Source organism: Natrix helvetica, assembly GCF_964273705.1.
Source record: "Natrix helvetica genome assembly, chromosome: 1".
Classification (NCBI taxonomy): domain Eukaryota; kingdom Metazoa; phylum Chordata; class Lepidosauria; order Squamata; family Natricidae; genus Natrix; species Natrix helvetica.
Window position 1 is genome coordinate 196,102,999 of NC_138548.1, and position 19,209 is coordinate 196,122,207.

Below are 19,209 nucleotides of genomic sequence, written 5' to 3' on the forward strand. Positions count from 1 at the left end.
TGCCATAGCTTTGCCATCACAGACCTAAAAAAACATATTCTTTAGGCTGTATTCTGCCTCTTTTTCTTTACCTCTTGCTGTTTGCAGAAAGGCATTCTGTGCAAGGGATTGGTCAGTTCTAATGGCATTACTGACAATGCTCTCACTAGGCAAAAATCAGACAAAATGATTGACTGTCAACTTTCAGAATTCTGAGTTGAACTTCTTTAATTGCTAAGACTGAGAAACGCTGTATTAGCATTTTAGATTTACAGTGTCAAAACAGGCAGTCATTTCTTCTCTTGTCCATGGCACTATTCATGAAAATGCAAGGAAATGTCACTTCCTTCTATCTTTTCAGCTGCAGAGGTAGAAAGCATCTAATTCAAAGGCTCCCCACTTTCCCATGAGAACTATAGTACAAAACAGCACTTACATACCTTAGCATGATCGATTACAAGAAGAATTGAGACGAACAATAGCTTCAGGTATCATAAATCCTTCTGTTGAATTCTCTTGAACATAAAAGGAAAAAGCAGATTGGTTTTGCCCATTAATTCCCTGGGAAATATACACATTAAAATGAAATAGGCTTCCTTTTTCTTGATCCCTCTACTTTCTTAGTAACAGCAACTGCACATTTTTATTTCTTGTAGAAATCCAGGAATGGGGAATTTCTTTCTATTAAAGGTAGAACATGAAAAGTTCTCATTCCAATGATACTACTTTCCTCAGATACTATTACCTATCATCCTTGCCTGAGTTGTAAATTGATAGCATCCCCAAAACTTTTTAAAATTAGGCCAAGCTACTACTGATTACAATAGTATCGAATTATAGAATCTTTAAAATGACAGTATATAACATTTGTGCCTTTACAATAATTTGGCATATCCTACAAATTCCAGCAATCCATCATCCACTTTTGTTATAAACAGGATTTAAGAAACCAACTTTTCCCATTTAATATGAAATCCTGGTTCCCAGTATATAGTTGTAACTAAGTATCAGTAATACACTGGCTACACAGAACTATACTAAATGTTTAACAATGTGCTTTTAATAGTGCCAAATCTAATTAGGATACTTTGAAATTATTCATGCATTGTTAAATGTGATTTACTTGCAACATGTTTCAGGAAGTTTTTTTTAAATAACAGTTAAAATATTTTTTCAAATGAAATGGATTCTTAATGAAACCACTACTGGAAAAGGAAAGACAGATATTTGTTTCCAATACATGTATAAACTGCCTTTTTTGTTGTTGAAGCGCATTTCAGGTGCTATATCCATGTCAATAGTAAAGAGCTGAAAGCAGTGATAAATGTCAGAGCTGTATGAAACTGATGTCACACATAAACTCTTTTTTTCACAGCCTTCATGCCCCTATTACCAGGACAGTGAATCAACTTTTATTCTTCCTTTACATTTTTACAAATCAAAATCAATGTTTTCTCATTGATTTTCTTCTATCAGATAAGAAATTGGTTATTGGATAGGAAACTGCTGGGTTTTGTGTTGCAGCAATAAAAAAATTGTCAACAGATCAGTAGGAAACTGGGTATGAGCAAACACATTGAAGATCCTTTTATTTTAACCACAGCCATAATTACTAATAAGATACTCTTGCAAACTGGTGTGAACTCTTATCAATTTAGACATTGCAGCTTTTTATTAACCAAATAAAACTCATTTGAAAGCTATGGATGTTCAATGTTTTTCATAAAATTGATTCATAGATCTTTTCAGCATATTAGTATCTATTAGGCCCTCAATTTTGTTTTGAAGAGTTAAATCTGTTTAACTAAGTAACGTTAAAATTAATTGGTTAAATTTATTTTATCAGCGATACCTCATTTCAGTTTACTCTTATTTTAAAGATTGTACTTATATCTTTGATTCCACTTATGTATCCATTTAATCTTTCCTTGGTTTTTGATTTTATGTTTTCTATACTGAAGTTCTATTAATCACTGGCCAATGAGTGTAATAAATCGATATGATTGATTTCATACCACAAAGCCTGCTGAGGAAAAGATTGATCTTTATTGTGAATTAATCACATGTAAAAATTGAATTTAAGCAGAGGGCTGTTAAAATTAATCCAAGACTGCAAGTTGCTATCTCTTGCCTTAAGACTTACCTAAAATCAATATGTCAGACAGCAGCATTCATAACTGGCATTTACAATAGACGTGGGGATAAAGGAAGGTAATATATTTGAGTAGTAAACCATTTTCCATGGATCCAACTAAAATTCAAGGTGTTTCAGAATATGTTGTCCTTCATAGCTCACAAGGGGCTGCTACCTAATATTTAAAATGCACACTACACAGATTCAACTCTTTCTCCTTTATTTGCATCTTTCAAATTGCTGGAACAACAAATGGGTCATGGGAGAGAAATCCCACCCAACCTGATCACAAGCAGCACAAAGTCCCAAATACTTGAGTTATCGTAAACAGAACTAATCACAAGAACCACAAATAAATAAAGACAATGGGGAGAAAACTATCTGGAATACAGCAGTGTGGGTGCAAAAAGGAATCTTGGTAAGGCAGGGGGGGGGACGGACACATTCAACAAAAAACGAGAAAATGTACACCACTTTACATTACAAGGTAAGGTTTCTGTCCACTAGAAATGTAAAGGGAATGGTTGTTTTCTTTGAGGAGATATAGCCTCAGCAAACTTCAGTGTAGATATTCTCAGCAGTGTGAAAAACACAGGATGTCCAGCTCTTATCCAGTATGGAAACAATACCTCTTATTTACTTACAGCTTGTCTCCAGGAATATTAGATTGAGGAGAGAAAAATAAGGGGAATTTGAATCAGGGAACAGCTATACAAGGTGAAGGTCCAGGACCAAGTAGAATTTAGTACATCGTGTTAGGGATTGGGATGATGACTGATGGAATAGGCAGAATAATGGTATACACAAGCTGGTCACTTTTTTCAATAAAATGAGATTCACGTGAACCAAACACTATTCTGTCTGGGGCACAGAGATGGTAGGCCCCTTGGGGTCATCAAATCGGTCCATAGTCTTGAGGCTCATGATCATGTGGAGGCCATAGGTGAAGATAGCGACAAGAAGCAACGAAGTGAGCAAACCCATCCATATTCCAGGAGAAAAGAAACCAGCACAGTCACTAGCATCAGCAAATGTCCCATTTATCAGCTGGTAGCTTTGGATCTGCAAGGACAGAGAACATTGCATTAGTGTTGCAGGCTGGTTTAAATCTCCTTATACTTTGCTATATTCCCAACAGGATCTTAACAAATTCCACTACTACAGAATATAAAAACAGTTCTAGCTCAGTGCTGTTTACAGTGTCTTATCAAAAGTCAGAGGATGTGGGAGATTGGCCTTGATCCCTGGCTACCAATCAGAAAGCATCAAAGCCCATTCTTCTCACAAATACAAAAATGATTTATTAGAGTTGATGCCAGCACATAACGAGACATTTCTGGAAAGGTGGGAACAGCTTGGCTTTACAAAAAACTAGGAATTTTCTGTCACTGTTTCAAGCCAGCTAGGATATATTTTCCCCACTCAGCGTACCTGAAATCTCATGATAGTTAGATCCCACTGGGTGGCATTTCTGGCGGGGAACAACATGCCCCCCAAAGATGGTTCACTGCTGACACAAGCACAGCTGAAGGAATAGTTGGCAGGGGCTGTGATTTGGGTAACATTGAAGACAGCAGGTGGGTCTCCAGGTCTGGCCAGTTCCACAGTGTGGAGGACAAACCAGTTCCGCTTAGAAATGGAATAACTGGCATTTGTCATTAGAAAACTGTGGGAAGAGAGAAAAAACCAAAAGAGAGGAGGGGGAAGGGGGGAGAGAAGGAGCAAAATAAGTAAAAATAGCCTGGATAGTTCTTTAAACCTTAGTAATAACCACTAGTAATCCTCTCGGTCAATGCTTGAATTAAACTAGCCCCAAACTGCCTAGTAGTGGCAGGTTTCATATTTAATATAGATATCACATATATTATTTTCATTAAAATACTTTGTCTCCTAGTTTACATGGGATTTCTAAAAATGCCTTAAAATGTTCACCAAGCCTTAATACTTCTGCTAAAAGAGAAAGGATGAGCTGACATTGGCTCATATAAATGGATTGAACCAGGATATTCTGCTTTTTCTCCATTTTTGTTGGAGGACACTTAATAGGAAGCTCCATGTTTTAAAAGTATTAGGTCTAGTTTAGTAAAGAGATTATTTCTGTATATTGCCCCTTCAAAATGGTAGGTAACCATGCCACCGTTTGGCTACATTTTACTGTAGTAAAAAGGGCCTTTAAAGATGAAGACCTGAGCCAAGCTGAACTCTTAATGTCTACACACTTTTCTTGGAAGTCACAGGGAGTGGATAAGAATAACTTAAGGCTCTCTTTGTCTATGAGACTTCAGGGGCAACACTGGAAAAACTACACACAAAATCTAAGGAACAAGACCTCCCGTTTTAGAATATTAACAAAAAGACCCAGTTGAGCCCTTCAATGCAAATTGTACCACAAGAAAGAATGTTTCATACTTTAAAATGCCAGGCTTTAAACAATTTGTGTGTGTGTGTGTGTGTGTGCGCGCACACACACACACACATAATGGATCAATACTTTTCTTAAGAAAAATGACAAAATTCAACTCTGCAGTAGATAGAGAACCTGGTGATTTAACTCCCAGATTGAAAAAGACAAGTAACAACTGGTAAAATATATGCTGCTATAAGAACAGGATCTCAGAAACTGTGCCAACTTTACCTGATGTTTAACGGTTTCCCGTTTACATTTTGATATTTCAGTACCAATCTATGGAGAAAAAGCAGAGTTAGTTTTATTTATTTAACCAGCCTCAAACTATAAATTCCCTCTCCATATTTAGTAACCTTCATTTTTAGCTAATGCTGTCCAGGTTTTAAGTATGATTCTAATATACGTAGTCTTTGATTTATGACCACAATGGAGCCTGGAATTTCAGTCATAAGTTGTGGTTGTCAAGGCTCCATGTGATTTTACAACTATTCTTATGAAAGTAGTCATTGAGCAAACCATGTGATTAAGTGAATCAATACAATACAATAGCAGAGTTGGAAGGGACCTTGGAGATCTTCTAGTCCAACCCTCTGCCTAGGCAAGGAACCCTATACTGTTTCAGACAAATGGCTATCTGTTCCACTGATTAATTGTTCTGTCAGGAAATTCCTCCTCAGTTCTAGGTTGCTTCTCTCCTTGATTAGTTTCCACCCATTGCTTCTTGTTCTGCCCTCAGGTGCCTTGGGGAATAGTTTGACTCCCTCTTCTTTGTGGCAACCCCTGAGATATTGGAACACTGTCATGTCTCCCCATGTCCTTCTTTTCATTAAACTAGACATACCCAGTTCCTGCAACCGTTCTTCATGTTTTAGTCTCCAGTCCCCTAATCATCCTTGTTGCTCTTCTCTGCACTCTTTCTAGAGTCTTCACATCTTTTCTACATCGTGGAGACCAAAACTGAATGCAGTATTCCAAGTGTGGCCTTACCAAGGCATTATAAAGTGGTATTAACACTTCACATGAACTTGATTCTATCCTTCTGTTTATGTAGCCTAGAACTGTGTTGGCTTTTTTGGCAGCTGCTGCACACAGCTGGCTCATATTTAAATGGTTGTCCACTAGGACTCCAAGATCCCTCTCACAGTTACTACTGTTGAGCAAGGTACCACCTATACTGTACCTGTGCGTTTTGTTTTTCTTGCCTAAATGTAGAACCGTACTCTTTTCACCATTGAATTTCATTTTATTAGATAGTGCCCAATGTTCAATCAAGCTTATCCAACGTTGCTTTTTGCCATTTTCTGATGGCAAAAGGGTGGGATGGGGTGAGGTGCGGCAGTCATAACTTTGAGGATGATTCGCAAGTAGCTTTTTAAAAGTCTATTGTAACTTGCATTATTAAACAACCAGTTGTAAGTTGAGGGGCTACCTGTATGCCATTTTAAAATTTGGTATGGCACAGAAAAATCCCATAGATTATTTCGCTCAACGTAAGTGTGTGTGTGTGTGGGTGTGTGTGTACACGCATCTCACTCGCAAACTGTAAAATTTGAGAGAAACCTGGAGCAAAATGCAGGCAGTTGTCAGTATGAGGCAAAATGGAGCAATTATAATGATATAGGAAAGCCGAATTTAGGATCCTCCACACCCCCTAACTAGCAGAAGCAGACTCACGTCAAGTGTTTACAGATTGACATGACAGCTTGAATGATTCAAAGGTGAATCTTGTTATTTGTAAAAGTGCACACAACTTGCTCTTCCAACTCCTAGCAGCCAGAAACTTCCCACCCCCACCTATACATACTTTCCTCAACAGCTCATATTATCCCACCATTAGATTCCCCCCCCCCCCCACCATCCTCACAGCCCTTGCCCCAACTTACTTGGAAGTATTGGGATTCCATTCAGAGTTGTTCACATCAACCACAGCACTGGGCCCAAAGGTTAAATTGGTTAGGTCAAACAGTGTGCCGTTGATGCTCACTGATAAATTGCTGGCCCAAAAGAGTATCTTTGGGGTCCCAGTTGTCGGGTAGCGAACAGGTACAAATGTTGTCTCCTTCTGAAGCAGCTGTCTCCCTAGCTTCTCTGGAGCCACATCAGAAACATCCCGGAGAACCTACAGGGGAATTTTCTCTTCTTTCATATGCTATATCATACAACCAGTGTTTCCCAAGACAGTTTACAAACAGAATTATAATACCATATATTTTTTAAAAATCCACCAAAAGTCACTTTATCAGAGGAAGAAATAAAGGTGGAGAGAATGCAATGGGGCAGAAAAGACAGACAAAGATATAGCTCCCTCTCTTGTTTGCAGACAAGGATATAGCTCCCTCTGCTCTCTAATACTAGCCCTCCAAAATTGTTATCAAAGTATAAATTTTATAGCAGCAGCAAGGAACAAATTATCAAGTGTTCAAGGAACAATCACATTACTGCTACTGAATGTAAATGAATTCTTAAATTGATGTTGCTTGGCTTATTCACTCCTTATAGCACAGGTTCTGGAAGAGGTCAAGGAGGTCATGTGGAGCTCTCAGGTACTGCAGAAACAATTGCTCTAGAGAACAAGATTAGTGCAATGGTTTAGGAGCCGGGCTAGAAACAGGAGAACCATGTTCTCATCCAACTTTGGATCAGTCCCTCTCTCTCTCTCTCAGTCCAACCTCCCTCAGAGTTATTAGTGTGTGGAAAGCAAGAGGGAGCATTATGTAGCTTGAACTGCATATAATCAAGGCACAGTATAAAGCAGGTAAGCAGGTAAAGAAATGCTCCCAGATATCCACACAGGCATCCATTTGCTGAAAATTTTGCTTTGGCAGAATCCAATTTAACTCAATCTCTCCTACTGCTAGTTCTTATTAATATTTATAAGAGTCTTAAAACCCTTTTTGTTGTCTTCCTCCTCATTTCACTGTATTTTTGTGTATAATTTAATTACCATTACGTTTTACTTTTCTTTAACATTTGTAATGTGAACCGTGCATCTATTACTATCAAGCTGCCTCAGACTCAAAAGGCAGCCAATTGATGTGATTCACACAACGATGCATTCCCAGGAATTGGGGAGGAGAGCAAATACAAGGCAATCAGAAGGACCGTGTACCCTGGAAGGCCGCAGAGCAGTCAGGATGGCTGTGTAGGGAATATCCTCTGACTGAAGAGTGCTCAAAACCTGCCCCAGGATCTCATCTGCAAGAAGACATTTTGTTAGAAGGGGGAAAAAAACCCTGAAGGCCAGGGATGAATACCACCCCACCCCACTCGGCCCCAAAGCAAGCAGCATTTCTGGCAACACCTGCATGCCTGTTCTTTACCTCCCTGCTTCACATAAGGCTGCTTGTCCGGCCTGCAGTCATCTTCCTTTTAGGCTCTTTGGCCTGCCACACTCTCGCTTTCTTTACTATGCTGTTTCATTAGTGGGGTAATTGGGAGGGGGAATAGTAAGGAGTAGAATTGTAGAATGTTTTGCTGTCAAAATATAACATTCCTTTCTAGAAGCCCAAGGTCATCCTTTGTCTCCGCACCTCTGCACCTGACCGGAACTAGATGGGTGGAAATGCCAGCGTGGCAGAGGAAGATTGGACCATGTAATGGACTAGTGGGTAAGGAGACAAGATCTTGAACTTGCAACTGGGTGGAAACCCCAGGAAGCTTTCAGATTCGAGTTTCCCACAGATGCACCAACATGTCTCTCTTATTAAATTGAAACTTTGAGGAAAGCTCTGCCTTGGACTCTGATTTAATTCTGGATGATATTTGGAACGCTGCTGTCCCTTGTCAGTGAGAACTTGCCTTGAGACTGTCTTTTGCATAAGCCAGTCTGTACAGCAAAAAGCAAACCACTGTAAGACTGCCCCACAGCAGACTACTATAAAGTAAACACAGTCAGTCCTTCACTTACAACCATCATTAGGACCACAATTTCTGTTGCCAAGCAAGATGGCGGTTAAGTGAATCATGTCCCATTTTACAATCTGTTGGGCCACAGTTGGTAAGCAAATCACTGCAGCTGTCATGTGAATCAGGTGCTTATTAAGTAAATCGGGCTTCCCCACTGACTCTGCTTGTTGGAAGCCAGGCGAGAAAGCGCAAGTGGTGATCACGTGACCCCGAGATGCTGCAACCATTGTCATTTACATGCCGGTTGCCAAGCGATTTTGATCATGTACTGTGGGGGATGCTGCGACGGTCATAAGCCTGAGGACTAGTCCTAAGTCACTTTTTGAACTCTGAACACTCGCTAAACAAATGGCTGTAGGTCAAGAATATTTGTAAGAGCTGATCTTAAAACCAGAATCCCACACCAGGACATTTCAAGCACATCAGCTTTGCAGGCCCACCCGAAATGCCATCGGAAGCTATTCTTCCACAGTGGGTTAAGGTTTTCAAGGTGTTGCTTACCATTGCTGGTCAAAACTTCCTTCGGGGCCATAAGACTAGAGCTGGAGAGGAAAGGGGGAGGGAGGGAGAGGAAGAGAGAGATTACAGCTTGTTAACAAAAACGTCTGCGGTCTCCCTTTGTGTGAATCTGGATTCTTCCATTTTACAGGTAGTTCTCGATTTAGAACATTTCCTTTAGTGACCGTTCAAAGTTACGATGGCACTGAAAAAAGTCACTTAGGACCATTTTGCACCCTCTGGTCATTGCAGCATCCCCAGGGTCACATGATCTACATTTGGATGCTTGACCACTCTCATATTTATGAGGGTTGCAGTATCTCGGGGTCCTTTTGTGACCTTCTGACAAGCAGAATCAATGGGGAAGCCGGGTTCACTTAACAATACAATACAATACAATACAATACAATACAATACAATACAATACAATAGCAGAGTTGAAAGGGACCTTGGAGGTCTTCTAGTCCAACCTTCTGCCTAGGCAGGAAACCCTATACCGTTTCAGACAAATAGCTATCCAACATCTTCTTAAAGACTTCCAGTGTTGGGGCATTCACAACTTCTGGAGGCAAGCTGTTCCACTGATTAATTGTTCTAACTGTCAGGAAATTTCTCCTCAGTTCTAAGTTGCTTCTCTCCTTGATTAGTTTCCACCCATTGCTTCTTGTCCTACCCTCAGGTGCTTTGGAGAATAGTTTGACTCCCTCTTCTTTATGGCGACCCCTACCACTTTGTGGTAATGGTGTTACCAATTTAACCCAACTGCAGTGATTCGCTTAACAAATGTGGCAAAAAAGTTGTAATATGGGGCAAAACTCACTAAACACATGTCTCATTTAGCAACATAAATTTTGGGCTCAATTGTGATCGTAAGTTGAGGACTGTAGTTATCAATGATACTCTACTGTAGTTGGAGAGAGAAAGTTTAGCCTTGATTTCCAGGAGCTATATTGCTTCTCACTACCTCATATAGAAGGGAGTCCAGATCAGCCTTCTATCTGCATTGGCGAATGTTTGAAAAACCTGAAGGAAGCATGACAGGCATATGTTTCCTGATAGGTATGGTTAAGAAGGAAAAGGGGAAAGTACAAAAGGTGAAATACCAAGACAGGCTACACAGAGTGGAAATAGGAACTGCAGAGTAAGTTGAGAGAAGTCGAGGGAAATGAATACTAAAAGCTGGATACACATGAGCAAGAAACGGTAACAGATTATCTGAATGTTAACATGTAATGAGCAATAGGAAGCTGTTGCTCATGCAAAGGATAGGAATACCGATTGGGGGGAAAGATATGAGAGAGCCATTCAAGAAATTACACAGCCCTTAGAAGGGGGAAGGATGAGAAACAAATTACCAAAATAATTTAGGCTTGGGTTAGTATAAGATGGAACAGAAAAAAACTTGAACAAACTTTCAAGATTGTTGTCAGCCCTTTAAAGTATGCCAAGTCAAGAAACAGGCAAGGCAGGGATTCCAGAATTAATCTCTATTGGACAAGAACAAACTCCTGAAAGCTCTCTCCAACAATCAAGATGGGGTTATTTTGAGCTCATTTCTCCTGATCTCCTTTTTTTCAGGATTGAGTAACCTTATTCTTACTCTCTCATGCCTTCCCCAAAGAGATCAATGCATTCCTTTATCACCTACAGCCCTGCGGATGCACCGTGCAATATCTGTGTGTGCATTTGCACAAGAGGGAGGATATTACAATAACAAACAAACAAACAAAAAAAGGACCACAAGACTGAATACCTACCCAGTGGTATAAGGCAATCGCACCATCAGTAAGGCAGGAAGGCTGGCATTGAGTCGCAGCTCCTGCAAGGTGTTCTGGTCCACGTGAAGAGGTGAAACGCCCAGTTTGGCCTTCAAAAAGGCAGGCACAGCACCAGCTGCAAACCAGTCGACAGAAGGAAGCACCAAGGAAGAGGAAGCTGTTCCTAAGGCATTCTGATGGGAAGGAACGAAATAGTCAGTTCTATGCCCAACAGGGTTTCCCAAATTATGTTGTTAATAAAAGGATGGGTGCTTTTCCATTATCTTGAACTGCCACTGTGCATCTTTTACTGCTACAATATTTTGCTTTTTGAGAGCTACTGACCGCATCGCAATCTAAGGCATGGCCAGGGTTTCCATTAATATTCATCATTCCAGTCTTAATATTTCAGCATTACAGGTAGTCCTTGACTTACAACCGGTGGCTTAGTGACCATTTGAAGTTACAATGAATCCACAAAGGAGACCTATGACCTGGATTCAAAGTCAAGACTCTCCGTGGTCACATGACCAAACTTTGGGGATTTGGCAACAGGACCGCACTTATGGCCATCTGCAGCATCCCAAGATCACATGATCTCATTTTATGATGGTTTTGCCCAAAACTGGCAATTACTTCTGGGTTTTGTCAAAACTGCACCATAGCAAATAATGGGTTCACTTAATGACCACGTTTATGACTGCCACATAAAAGGTCATAAAATTAGGTTGGTTAAGTGACCATGGGCAGGCTCCATTGTGGTCAAAACTCAAGGACTATGTGTATCATAGATAATTCTAAAATTACATATTTTTCCTAGAATAAATGGAGATTAATGGTCAGGGACAAACTGCATCCTTCCCCAAATTCAATACAGCTACCATAGCCCATTTTTCATTTATTATCGAGATCTGGCAAGAAATCACATCAATCATTTTCAGTGACCAACTGTCTATAAACAGCATATTGTTGCATGAAACGGTTAGGGTTAGGAAAAGAAGGGATAAAGGAAACATTTAGAACCTTTGTAATTTACAGTCTCAGATAAATAGCATTGGTATTAAAGTACAAGGCTTTTATTTTTCATTGTATATTCCAGCTTATTTATGCAAACTCATACATGGAACATTGTTGATTACTTTTACATGATTTTGAATTTCATATATAGGAAAACGGAACAGTAGATAGGAAACAGCCCCTTATTGGCCCTAAATCTGAACATCTCCTCTTTTTAAGTGACATGAAGAGACCTTTACCCATTCACTAGGCTGAATATATAATTAGATGTTAAGACTATAGCTAGAATTCAAATCAAATCTGAATGTTATTTCTTTTCCTTCCTAGAAGCTCAAGACTGCTAGGGAAAGTTTTCTCTCTCTCCAATTAACACTTTCTCACAGACATCATTTGTTGTAAGATTAGCTTGAGAGAGTTCGCAAGCTATATAATTGAGAGAGAATATCAACGCAGTTCTCAGGAGATCCTGATCAAACATACTTAAAATAAAACACACTAGTGATCCTGCTGCTTTTTTATTAAACAAAACCCCCAAACGGTTTCTCTTCCTTTTTCATTTTATTTAATACAGTGGAATGACCTATTTTTCTGGCTTCCAGTCCCTCGCTGCCAATGTTTAAGAAACAAGAAGCCATTCTAGTCTATAGTACAAACCAAAACGGAAGAGAAAAGAAATTGTAACTGGACACAATGGAAATGTTAATTCCACGACTGTATTTTAAGATCCTCTTTTTACTACTTCTCGGAAGCAGTAATGGAAAAACACTCATAATGAAACTCAATTCAAGGAGCTCCACTCAGACTTCAGATGCAAAGGCTAAACTTCCATCCTGAAATAATTAAACAAATGCATTGTATCCGAAGAAGTCCAGCTAATGCAGTCAAATATATGTTAATTTTCAAGTTAATTTTATCTCACTCATGAGATTTATGACACAAATGGAATAATTCGCATAACTTGATGTAATTTAAGATTTAACAGACATTCAAGAGCAATGGATCCCCCTTCCCCCCAAACAGTAAGATCTCTCTCTCTCTCTCGCTCTGTATACACCTATGCATATGCATACACAGATATATCTTGATGCACACAAATACATGCACAGTAAGAGAAATAGGAGATGCAGCATAATTTATAACTCTCAATTATTTTTGCTCACCTCCAGATTGGGGAAGGCGCTATCTGGCTTATTTCCAAATACTCCACCATACGCTGTGAAATCCTCAATGCTAAGCTGTAAGGGAAGACAAATGGTTTTAAACCTCTCTCTGAACAACAGGGCTCTGTGAGCAGCATTTTTAACATTTTATATTTTGACAAGAGATCACCTTGATTTTAGTTCAAACCTACAGACCAGATCAAAAGAAAAAAACGGGCAAAAGAAGCTTTCAACAGACGCTGCTGCTCCAGTTTAGGGACAACCCTCATTATCATTTTCTTATCATGTTATATGGGAAGGAGAAGAGAAACACCCCACCCTACAGCACTGGCCAACAAAGATCCTGATAAATGTAGTGAAGAAGTGATCAAATGTCACAAGGTTCCCAGCAAATATGACTAAGCTAAAGAAGCTTCCTTTTATTGCCATGTGCACTCTCAAGAAACAGGAAGCTTCCCCCACCACCACACACACACACACACTGAATCCCCAAAAGAACCAAAATCAGTAAACAGACAATGAAATATATTTTTTGTTGTTAGTTGCGAAGTTGTGTCCGGCTCATCGCGACCCCATGGACAACTCCAGGCCTTCCTGTCCTCTACCATCCTCTGGAGTCCATTTAAGCTCACGCCAACTGCTTCCGTGACTCCATCCAGCCACCTCATTCTCTGCCGTCCCCTTCTTCTTTTGCCCTCCATCTTTATTTCCAAAAGACTTTTCTACTCCCATAGGTTATAATAGGAAGCTAAATTTCGGAGTCTACATGAACAGATCAGCATGCAACCCCTGGCAAAGAGTGACATAAATACAATGAAGAAGCCTGTCACCATAACTTACTTTCTCCTGAAGGAACAGCAATATATTGTGAGGGCCACCGTCTACTGCAGAGTCCAGTAAAGATGCAAGCTGAGCTTCTGTTACCACATGACCCTCATGTGGAGCTGCCAAGGGGGACCACAAGGAGCTGTGCTCACAAGACGGAAGGGGAAAAAGTCAAAAAGAGAAAAGCTACTTTTTTCTTTCACAGGAGCTTTTATCTTTCTCTTACAATATCACAGTGTCTTTTACAGCCTGCTGTATACTGGTCTTCAACTTCCAAACAATTCTCAGACAGCTTCTATTGGCTGGATGTTACAAGCACTGATGTTCAACACGTTCAGATGACACCAGTTTAGGGAATGAGGCTGACATAGATAGAACATGCATTAAAACAAGCATTTCGCCCATCACAAGCCAAAAAGAAAGGCTCTGTGAGCTTTTATGTTCAACACTTGGCAACCAGCTCAGTTTCTACAAGTGAGGCATATCAACTAGCTTAGTGCCACCTGCAATTCCGTATCTGCTCATTGAGAAAATTCCTCTAGTTTGAGTTGCAACAGTAAGTTGAGAATGCTTAGCAGCCATGATAAAAGACCAAAATAAGTTACTATATCTTTTATGTACAGCCAAGTTTTATTCTAACAAGTAAGTCTTTTTGAGGGGCAAAAAAAATCTCATGCCACATTATATGTTAGAAATTCTCACAGAATTTCTAACATATAATGGCACCTAAGTTTTTCAAAGTCTCAAAAATATTATTTAAGATTATTGAAGTAGAGGAGTAAGTAGAAACCCCATCATATCACCTGGTTGGTTGGTTTATGTTTGCATTAGCTTTTTTTAATATGTCCATTTACTAATTGCAATTGGTCACAATACAATTATATCTCACAAGGCAAGGACAACAATAACGCCAAGGGAAATATAATCAAATATGATTTTTTTTAAAAAAAAGAAGAGGAAATTATGAAAAATGTGGATTCTGCTTGATTTATCAAAATGAAAATTATGAAAGGAGAATGGAAAAACCAATGTGGGAAATCTTCTATACCTAAAAACTGGTGGAAATAAACTCTTCTAAGGGTGTGGAATATCCTTTTTCCTGTACATTGTAATACAGATGCAAAAAATCCTATAGCTCTTTAAGTCCTCCTTGAACAATCAAACTTTATTGATTACGTTGGGGGGGGGAAAGCCATAATATGTAAATCAAATACTCTGCCCATGCGGTGTCAGAAATGTCACATTGGCACTTTGGACCTAATACTTTTGCCAAAGTTACAGTCTCCTTGGTAGAAACTATTAATATCACAAAAACTAAGCTATTCATTACCTCAGTTCTCCTTAACAACACTAGCACCTCTAGAACCATTTTTCACCCTGTACTAAAACACACACACATCTCACGAGCTCCAAAATCCGAAGCACACTGCAGATCAAACAGACTATTGTATTTCACAATATTCTTCCAGGGCCATATAGCAAAAGGGGGGATTTCTTATTGTTCCCACAAATAGTAATCCCCGCTTTTGCACCCAAAATTACACTCAGACACCCGTTTCACTCACAACCCTGAGCCTGAGAATAGCTATGGACCGAATCATCTGCGACCGTGAGACCCTCTCGTAGGTTCCCCAGAATTGCACATACAGTATAATTGCAGCAAATCAAACTCGTCTCCAGACAGTGTTCAAGGAGGATACGAATGCATGCGTTTGCAGCACGGGTGGTTTGCATCTCGGGAACTTTAAAGGTTTAAAATATCCGTAAGGTGTGGATAAAGGGAGCGATCAAAAATAAAAGACTCGGGTCTTATATCCACGCAAAGCAGTCTCAAACCCTCCATCCCCCGTGACCTCAATTACCCGCGTAGGCTATTTCAGAGTCGCGCATACCTGTGACTCGACCAAGCGATCAAGGGCACCTGTCCCGTATGCGCGGCCACCAGCCCCAAGCTCAGCAGCAAAGCCCCAGCGACCCACCGCAACGCCATCTTCCTTCCTGTTCCCTTCATGGACGCTTCTTCTCCTGCTTTCCCGGCGTCGCTGCAGCCAATCACAACCCGGAAGGCAGTTTCCGGGTTTAGGGAAATATCCACTTAGAGGATGAGGCGGGACCTTCAAGAGCCAATGGGGATTTCCTTTAGGCCGCCTGATACTTCCTTTCCCGGGATCGGGAGTCTCTTCCCACTTCAGCCAGACTCGATTTCGACTGCTTATAAAGTCCGTTATCTCTTTGAAGCAATTTTGGGTCAGGCGGGGTGATGATGATGATTATCTCTTATTCATTAAACATGAAACTCAGTCAACTGAACATTTAAAAGTCTATCACAAATATCATTGACTGGCGCTGATGGTTGATACGGGTTGCTGCCAGCATCCTAGGTATCAACCAAGTATCTTCTTAAAATGTGCGATGTTCCGAGTAGCGCAGCTGGTGTTATTTTAGGAAGTTGCAATTTCTTAATGTATTTTATACAATTCTTGGACATGGTACCAAGTCCTCCGATGACAATGGGTATCACTGTCACATGTGTCATCCATAATCACCTAGTTTCGATGGCCAGGTCACGATATTTCGTGATTTTTTCCAGTTCTTTTTCTTCGACTGGCGTCTCCTGGTACAGCGATATCAATAAATTGTACACTTTGGTTGTTGTTATTATTATTAACTTTTATTCACTAAACATGAAACTCAAGTCAACTGAACATTCAAAAATGCATCACAAATACCATTGACTGGTGCTAATGGTTGATAGAGGTTCCTGCCAGCATCCTGGGTATCAACAAAATACCTTCTTAAGATGTATAATTACATCATCATCATCATTATTATTGTATATTTTATTCATTAAACATGAAACTCAGTCAACTGAACGTTTAAAAATGTATCACAAATATCTTTGACTGGCTCTGCAGGTTGCTGCCAGCATCTTGGGTATCAACAAGTATCAGTTTTTTGCAGTTCCACTGGTGTTATTTCAGGAAGCTGCAATTTCTTGATGTTTTTTTTAATAAAATTCTTGGACATGGTACCAAGTGCTCCGATGACAATGGGTATCACTGTCACACATTCCATCCATAATCTCATAGTTTCGATGGCCAGGTCACGATATGTATAAGATGCACCCAGATTTTCACCCTCTTTTTTGGGGGAAAAAGATGCATCTTATACTCTAAAAATACGGTATGTTTCCAGCATTGTTTCGATTTTAATATTTTGTGGACCCTCCTGATGAATTCCTTTTGCATTGATTTTTGACTATTATTATTAAACATGAAACTCAAGTCAACTGAACATTTTAAGATATATCACAAATATTTTGATTGGCGCTGATGGTTGATACGGGTTGCTGCCAGCATCCTAGGTATGTCTACTCTAGCAACCACCAATGGTTTTCAATATACCACACTTTTCTGAACTTAATTCCCAGCCCAAAAGATCTTTTGCGCGAGTCCCTTCGGGGAGAGGGGGCGGTCTAGAAGTTTAATAAATTAAATTAATTAATTAATTTTGCAAATCCTATTAAAATGAATGGAATTTGTACACAGATGGACAAGCTCTGGGTGGGGGTGGTGGGAAAATGGTCTTTTTTTCTGCAGTCACGTTGATTTACACAGACGTATCAAGTACGTTCTTAATATATATGATGTTCCGAGCAGCACAGTTGTTGTTGTTGTTACTATTATTATTACTTTAAAAAATACAACCAGCGGCACAGAAGCGGCTTCCACTCAAAAGACTTGACTCTAGGACTTCCTCGAGAGTAAAACACTGCATAGAATATGCAACATGGTCTTGCGCCCAGGCAGCAGGACATGTGAATTTTGTACTCGTGAGGAAAGAAAATGTCATTGGTATTTAGAAGTCCCTGCCCCCATTTCCAGGTGAAAAAAGAAGGGGCTTTTGGAGGGAAGTGAGAAGAAACAAAATGTAACCTTGTTCCCTGCTTAAATTTTACCAATTCCGAGGAATATACTTTAAACACGTTCAGAGTGCATTCTCCTGTATGTGGAGGAAATTACATTATGCAGATATTAAATATTTGTATATATAAATTATATATTTATGTATATAGGTAACAAGCGACTTGTTAGTGTGGATGTTTTATCTATAATCCCCAAAGTCTCCGGTCATTAACCATTCAATGGGTGTCATGATTTAAGAATCCTAGACTGAGTGAAGAGAGAGAGCTAGGTTTAAATTTCCCTTTGACCAAGAAACTCACTGAAAGGTTTTGGGCTTCTAACTACTGTACAGATAGTCCTCAACTGTACAAAACTTCATTTAGTTATGACGACACCGGAAAAAAAACAACATGACCGTTTTTCACACTTATACAACCATTACCAGGTCACATTATCAAAATTCAGGCATTTGGCAATTGGCTGGTAACTAAGATGGTTACAGTGTCCTGAGGTGATGTGATGCTCTTTTGCCATTTTCTGACAAGCAAAGATAATGGGGAAGCCAGATTCACTTAAAAACCCTGTTACTAATGTTACAACTGCAGTGTTCACTTAACAGCAGCAAGAAATCATAAATTGGGGTAAAACACAACTGACTCACTTAGCACAGAAATGTTGGGGTCAATTGTGGTCATAAGTCTAGGACTACATATATCTTGCAACTTAACATATCTCAAAAGATTGCTGTAATGGAGGGATCCAGGGAGGAAAGTTAGGATTGGGTTGAATCAGCATCAATGTTAGGACCTTTGAACAACATTGTAATGTCCTGTATATTGGACATTTATTAGGAATGCAGACTTTTCAAGGCCTCAAGCAGGGCAGATATATAGTTTTGCATTTACAGCAATAGTCCGGGGATAGGAAGCATTGCTTTTTAGCTAAAATGTTAATCTATTTGGCACACATTGGAAGGTATTCTTAATTCTTTTAAGTCTTTACATGTCTACTCTAGCAACCACCAATGGTTTTCAATATACCACACTTTTCTGAACTTAATTCCCAGCCCAAAAGACCTTTTGCAAATCCTATTAAAATGAATGGAATTTGTACACAGATGGACAAAATCTGGGTGGGGGTGGGGGGGGGGAAATAGTCTTTTTTTTCTGCAGTCACCAAAAGATTATAGGTTGATTTACACAGACGTATCAAGTTGTGAGCTGTAATGTGAAGAATCATAGGTCATAATATACACCTCAGTGATGTTGAATTCCTGGTATTATATTTGCACTAATAATAGATTTACAAAATACTCAATGCCTAATGTCATTATGAATGTCAGTTATGTACAGGGAATAACAGTAATTAACCAATATGATAGAAACCTTCAACAGGCACTACGAAGGAAGGGGAAAGGAGACATTTCCTTCCCACTATCCCTAATTAACAAAGCATATAATCTGATAAGAAGCCCTACTCCCCTTATATAAGTCACACTCGTTATATTCAGAGTAGTGGTGGATTTCCATTTTTTTTACTACTGGTTCGCTTGTGGGCACGCTCAGGACACTTCTGCACATGCACAGAAGTGTCTGGGCAGGTAGACTGAGTCTCCCATCAC

At 39.6% G+C, this 19,209-nt stretch overlaps 1 protein-coding gene across 1 annotated transcript; it reads right to left on the reverse strand.

Moving 5' to 3' along the window:
- Positions 1–2,316: 2,316 nt before the first annotated feature.
- On the reverse strand, positions 2,317–15,733 carry ATP6AP1 (ATPase H+ transporting accessory protein 1). Its single transcript, XM_081945556.1, has 10 exons — positions 15,576–15,733; positions 13,699–13,825; positions 12,859–12,933; positions 10,682–10,875; positions 8,928–8,968; positions 7,630–7,715; positions 6,404–6,639; positions 4,749–4,796; positions 3,545–3,779; positions 2,317–3,175 (listed from the first exon to the last, which is right to left on the reverse strand). The coding sequence occupies exons 1-10, from the start codon at positions 15,692–15,694 to the stop codon at positions 2,966–2,968; spliced, it is 1,371 nt and encodes a 456-aa protein (XP_081801682.1). The 5' UTR covers positions 15,695–15,733; the 3' UTR covers positions 2,317–2,965.
- Between the last annotated feature and the right edge of the window lie 3,476 nt (positions 15,734–19,209).

Excerpts from the sequence above, each read along its gene's own strand:
- ATP6AP1 (XM_081945556.1), bottom strand. The coding sequence starts at position 15,694 with ATGAAGGGAACAGGAAGGAAGATGGCGTTGCGGTGGGTCGCTGGGGCT. Across the intron at positions 12,934-13,698 it reads TGCTGTTCCTTCAGGAGAAA|CTTAGCATTGAGGATTTCAC; the intron begins GTAAGTTATGGT and ends CTTCCCTTACAG. Across the intron at positions 7,716-8,927 it reads GGAAGTTTTGACCAGCAATG|ATGAGATCCTGGGGCAGGTT; the intron begins GTAAGCAACACC and ends GTCTTCTTGCAG.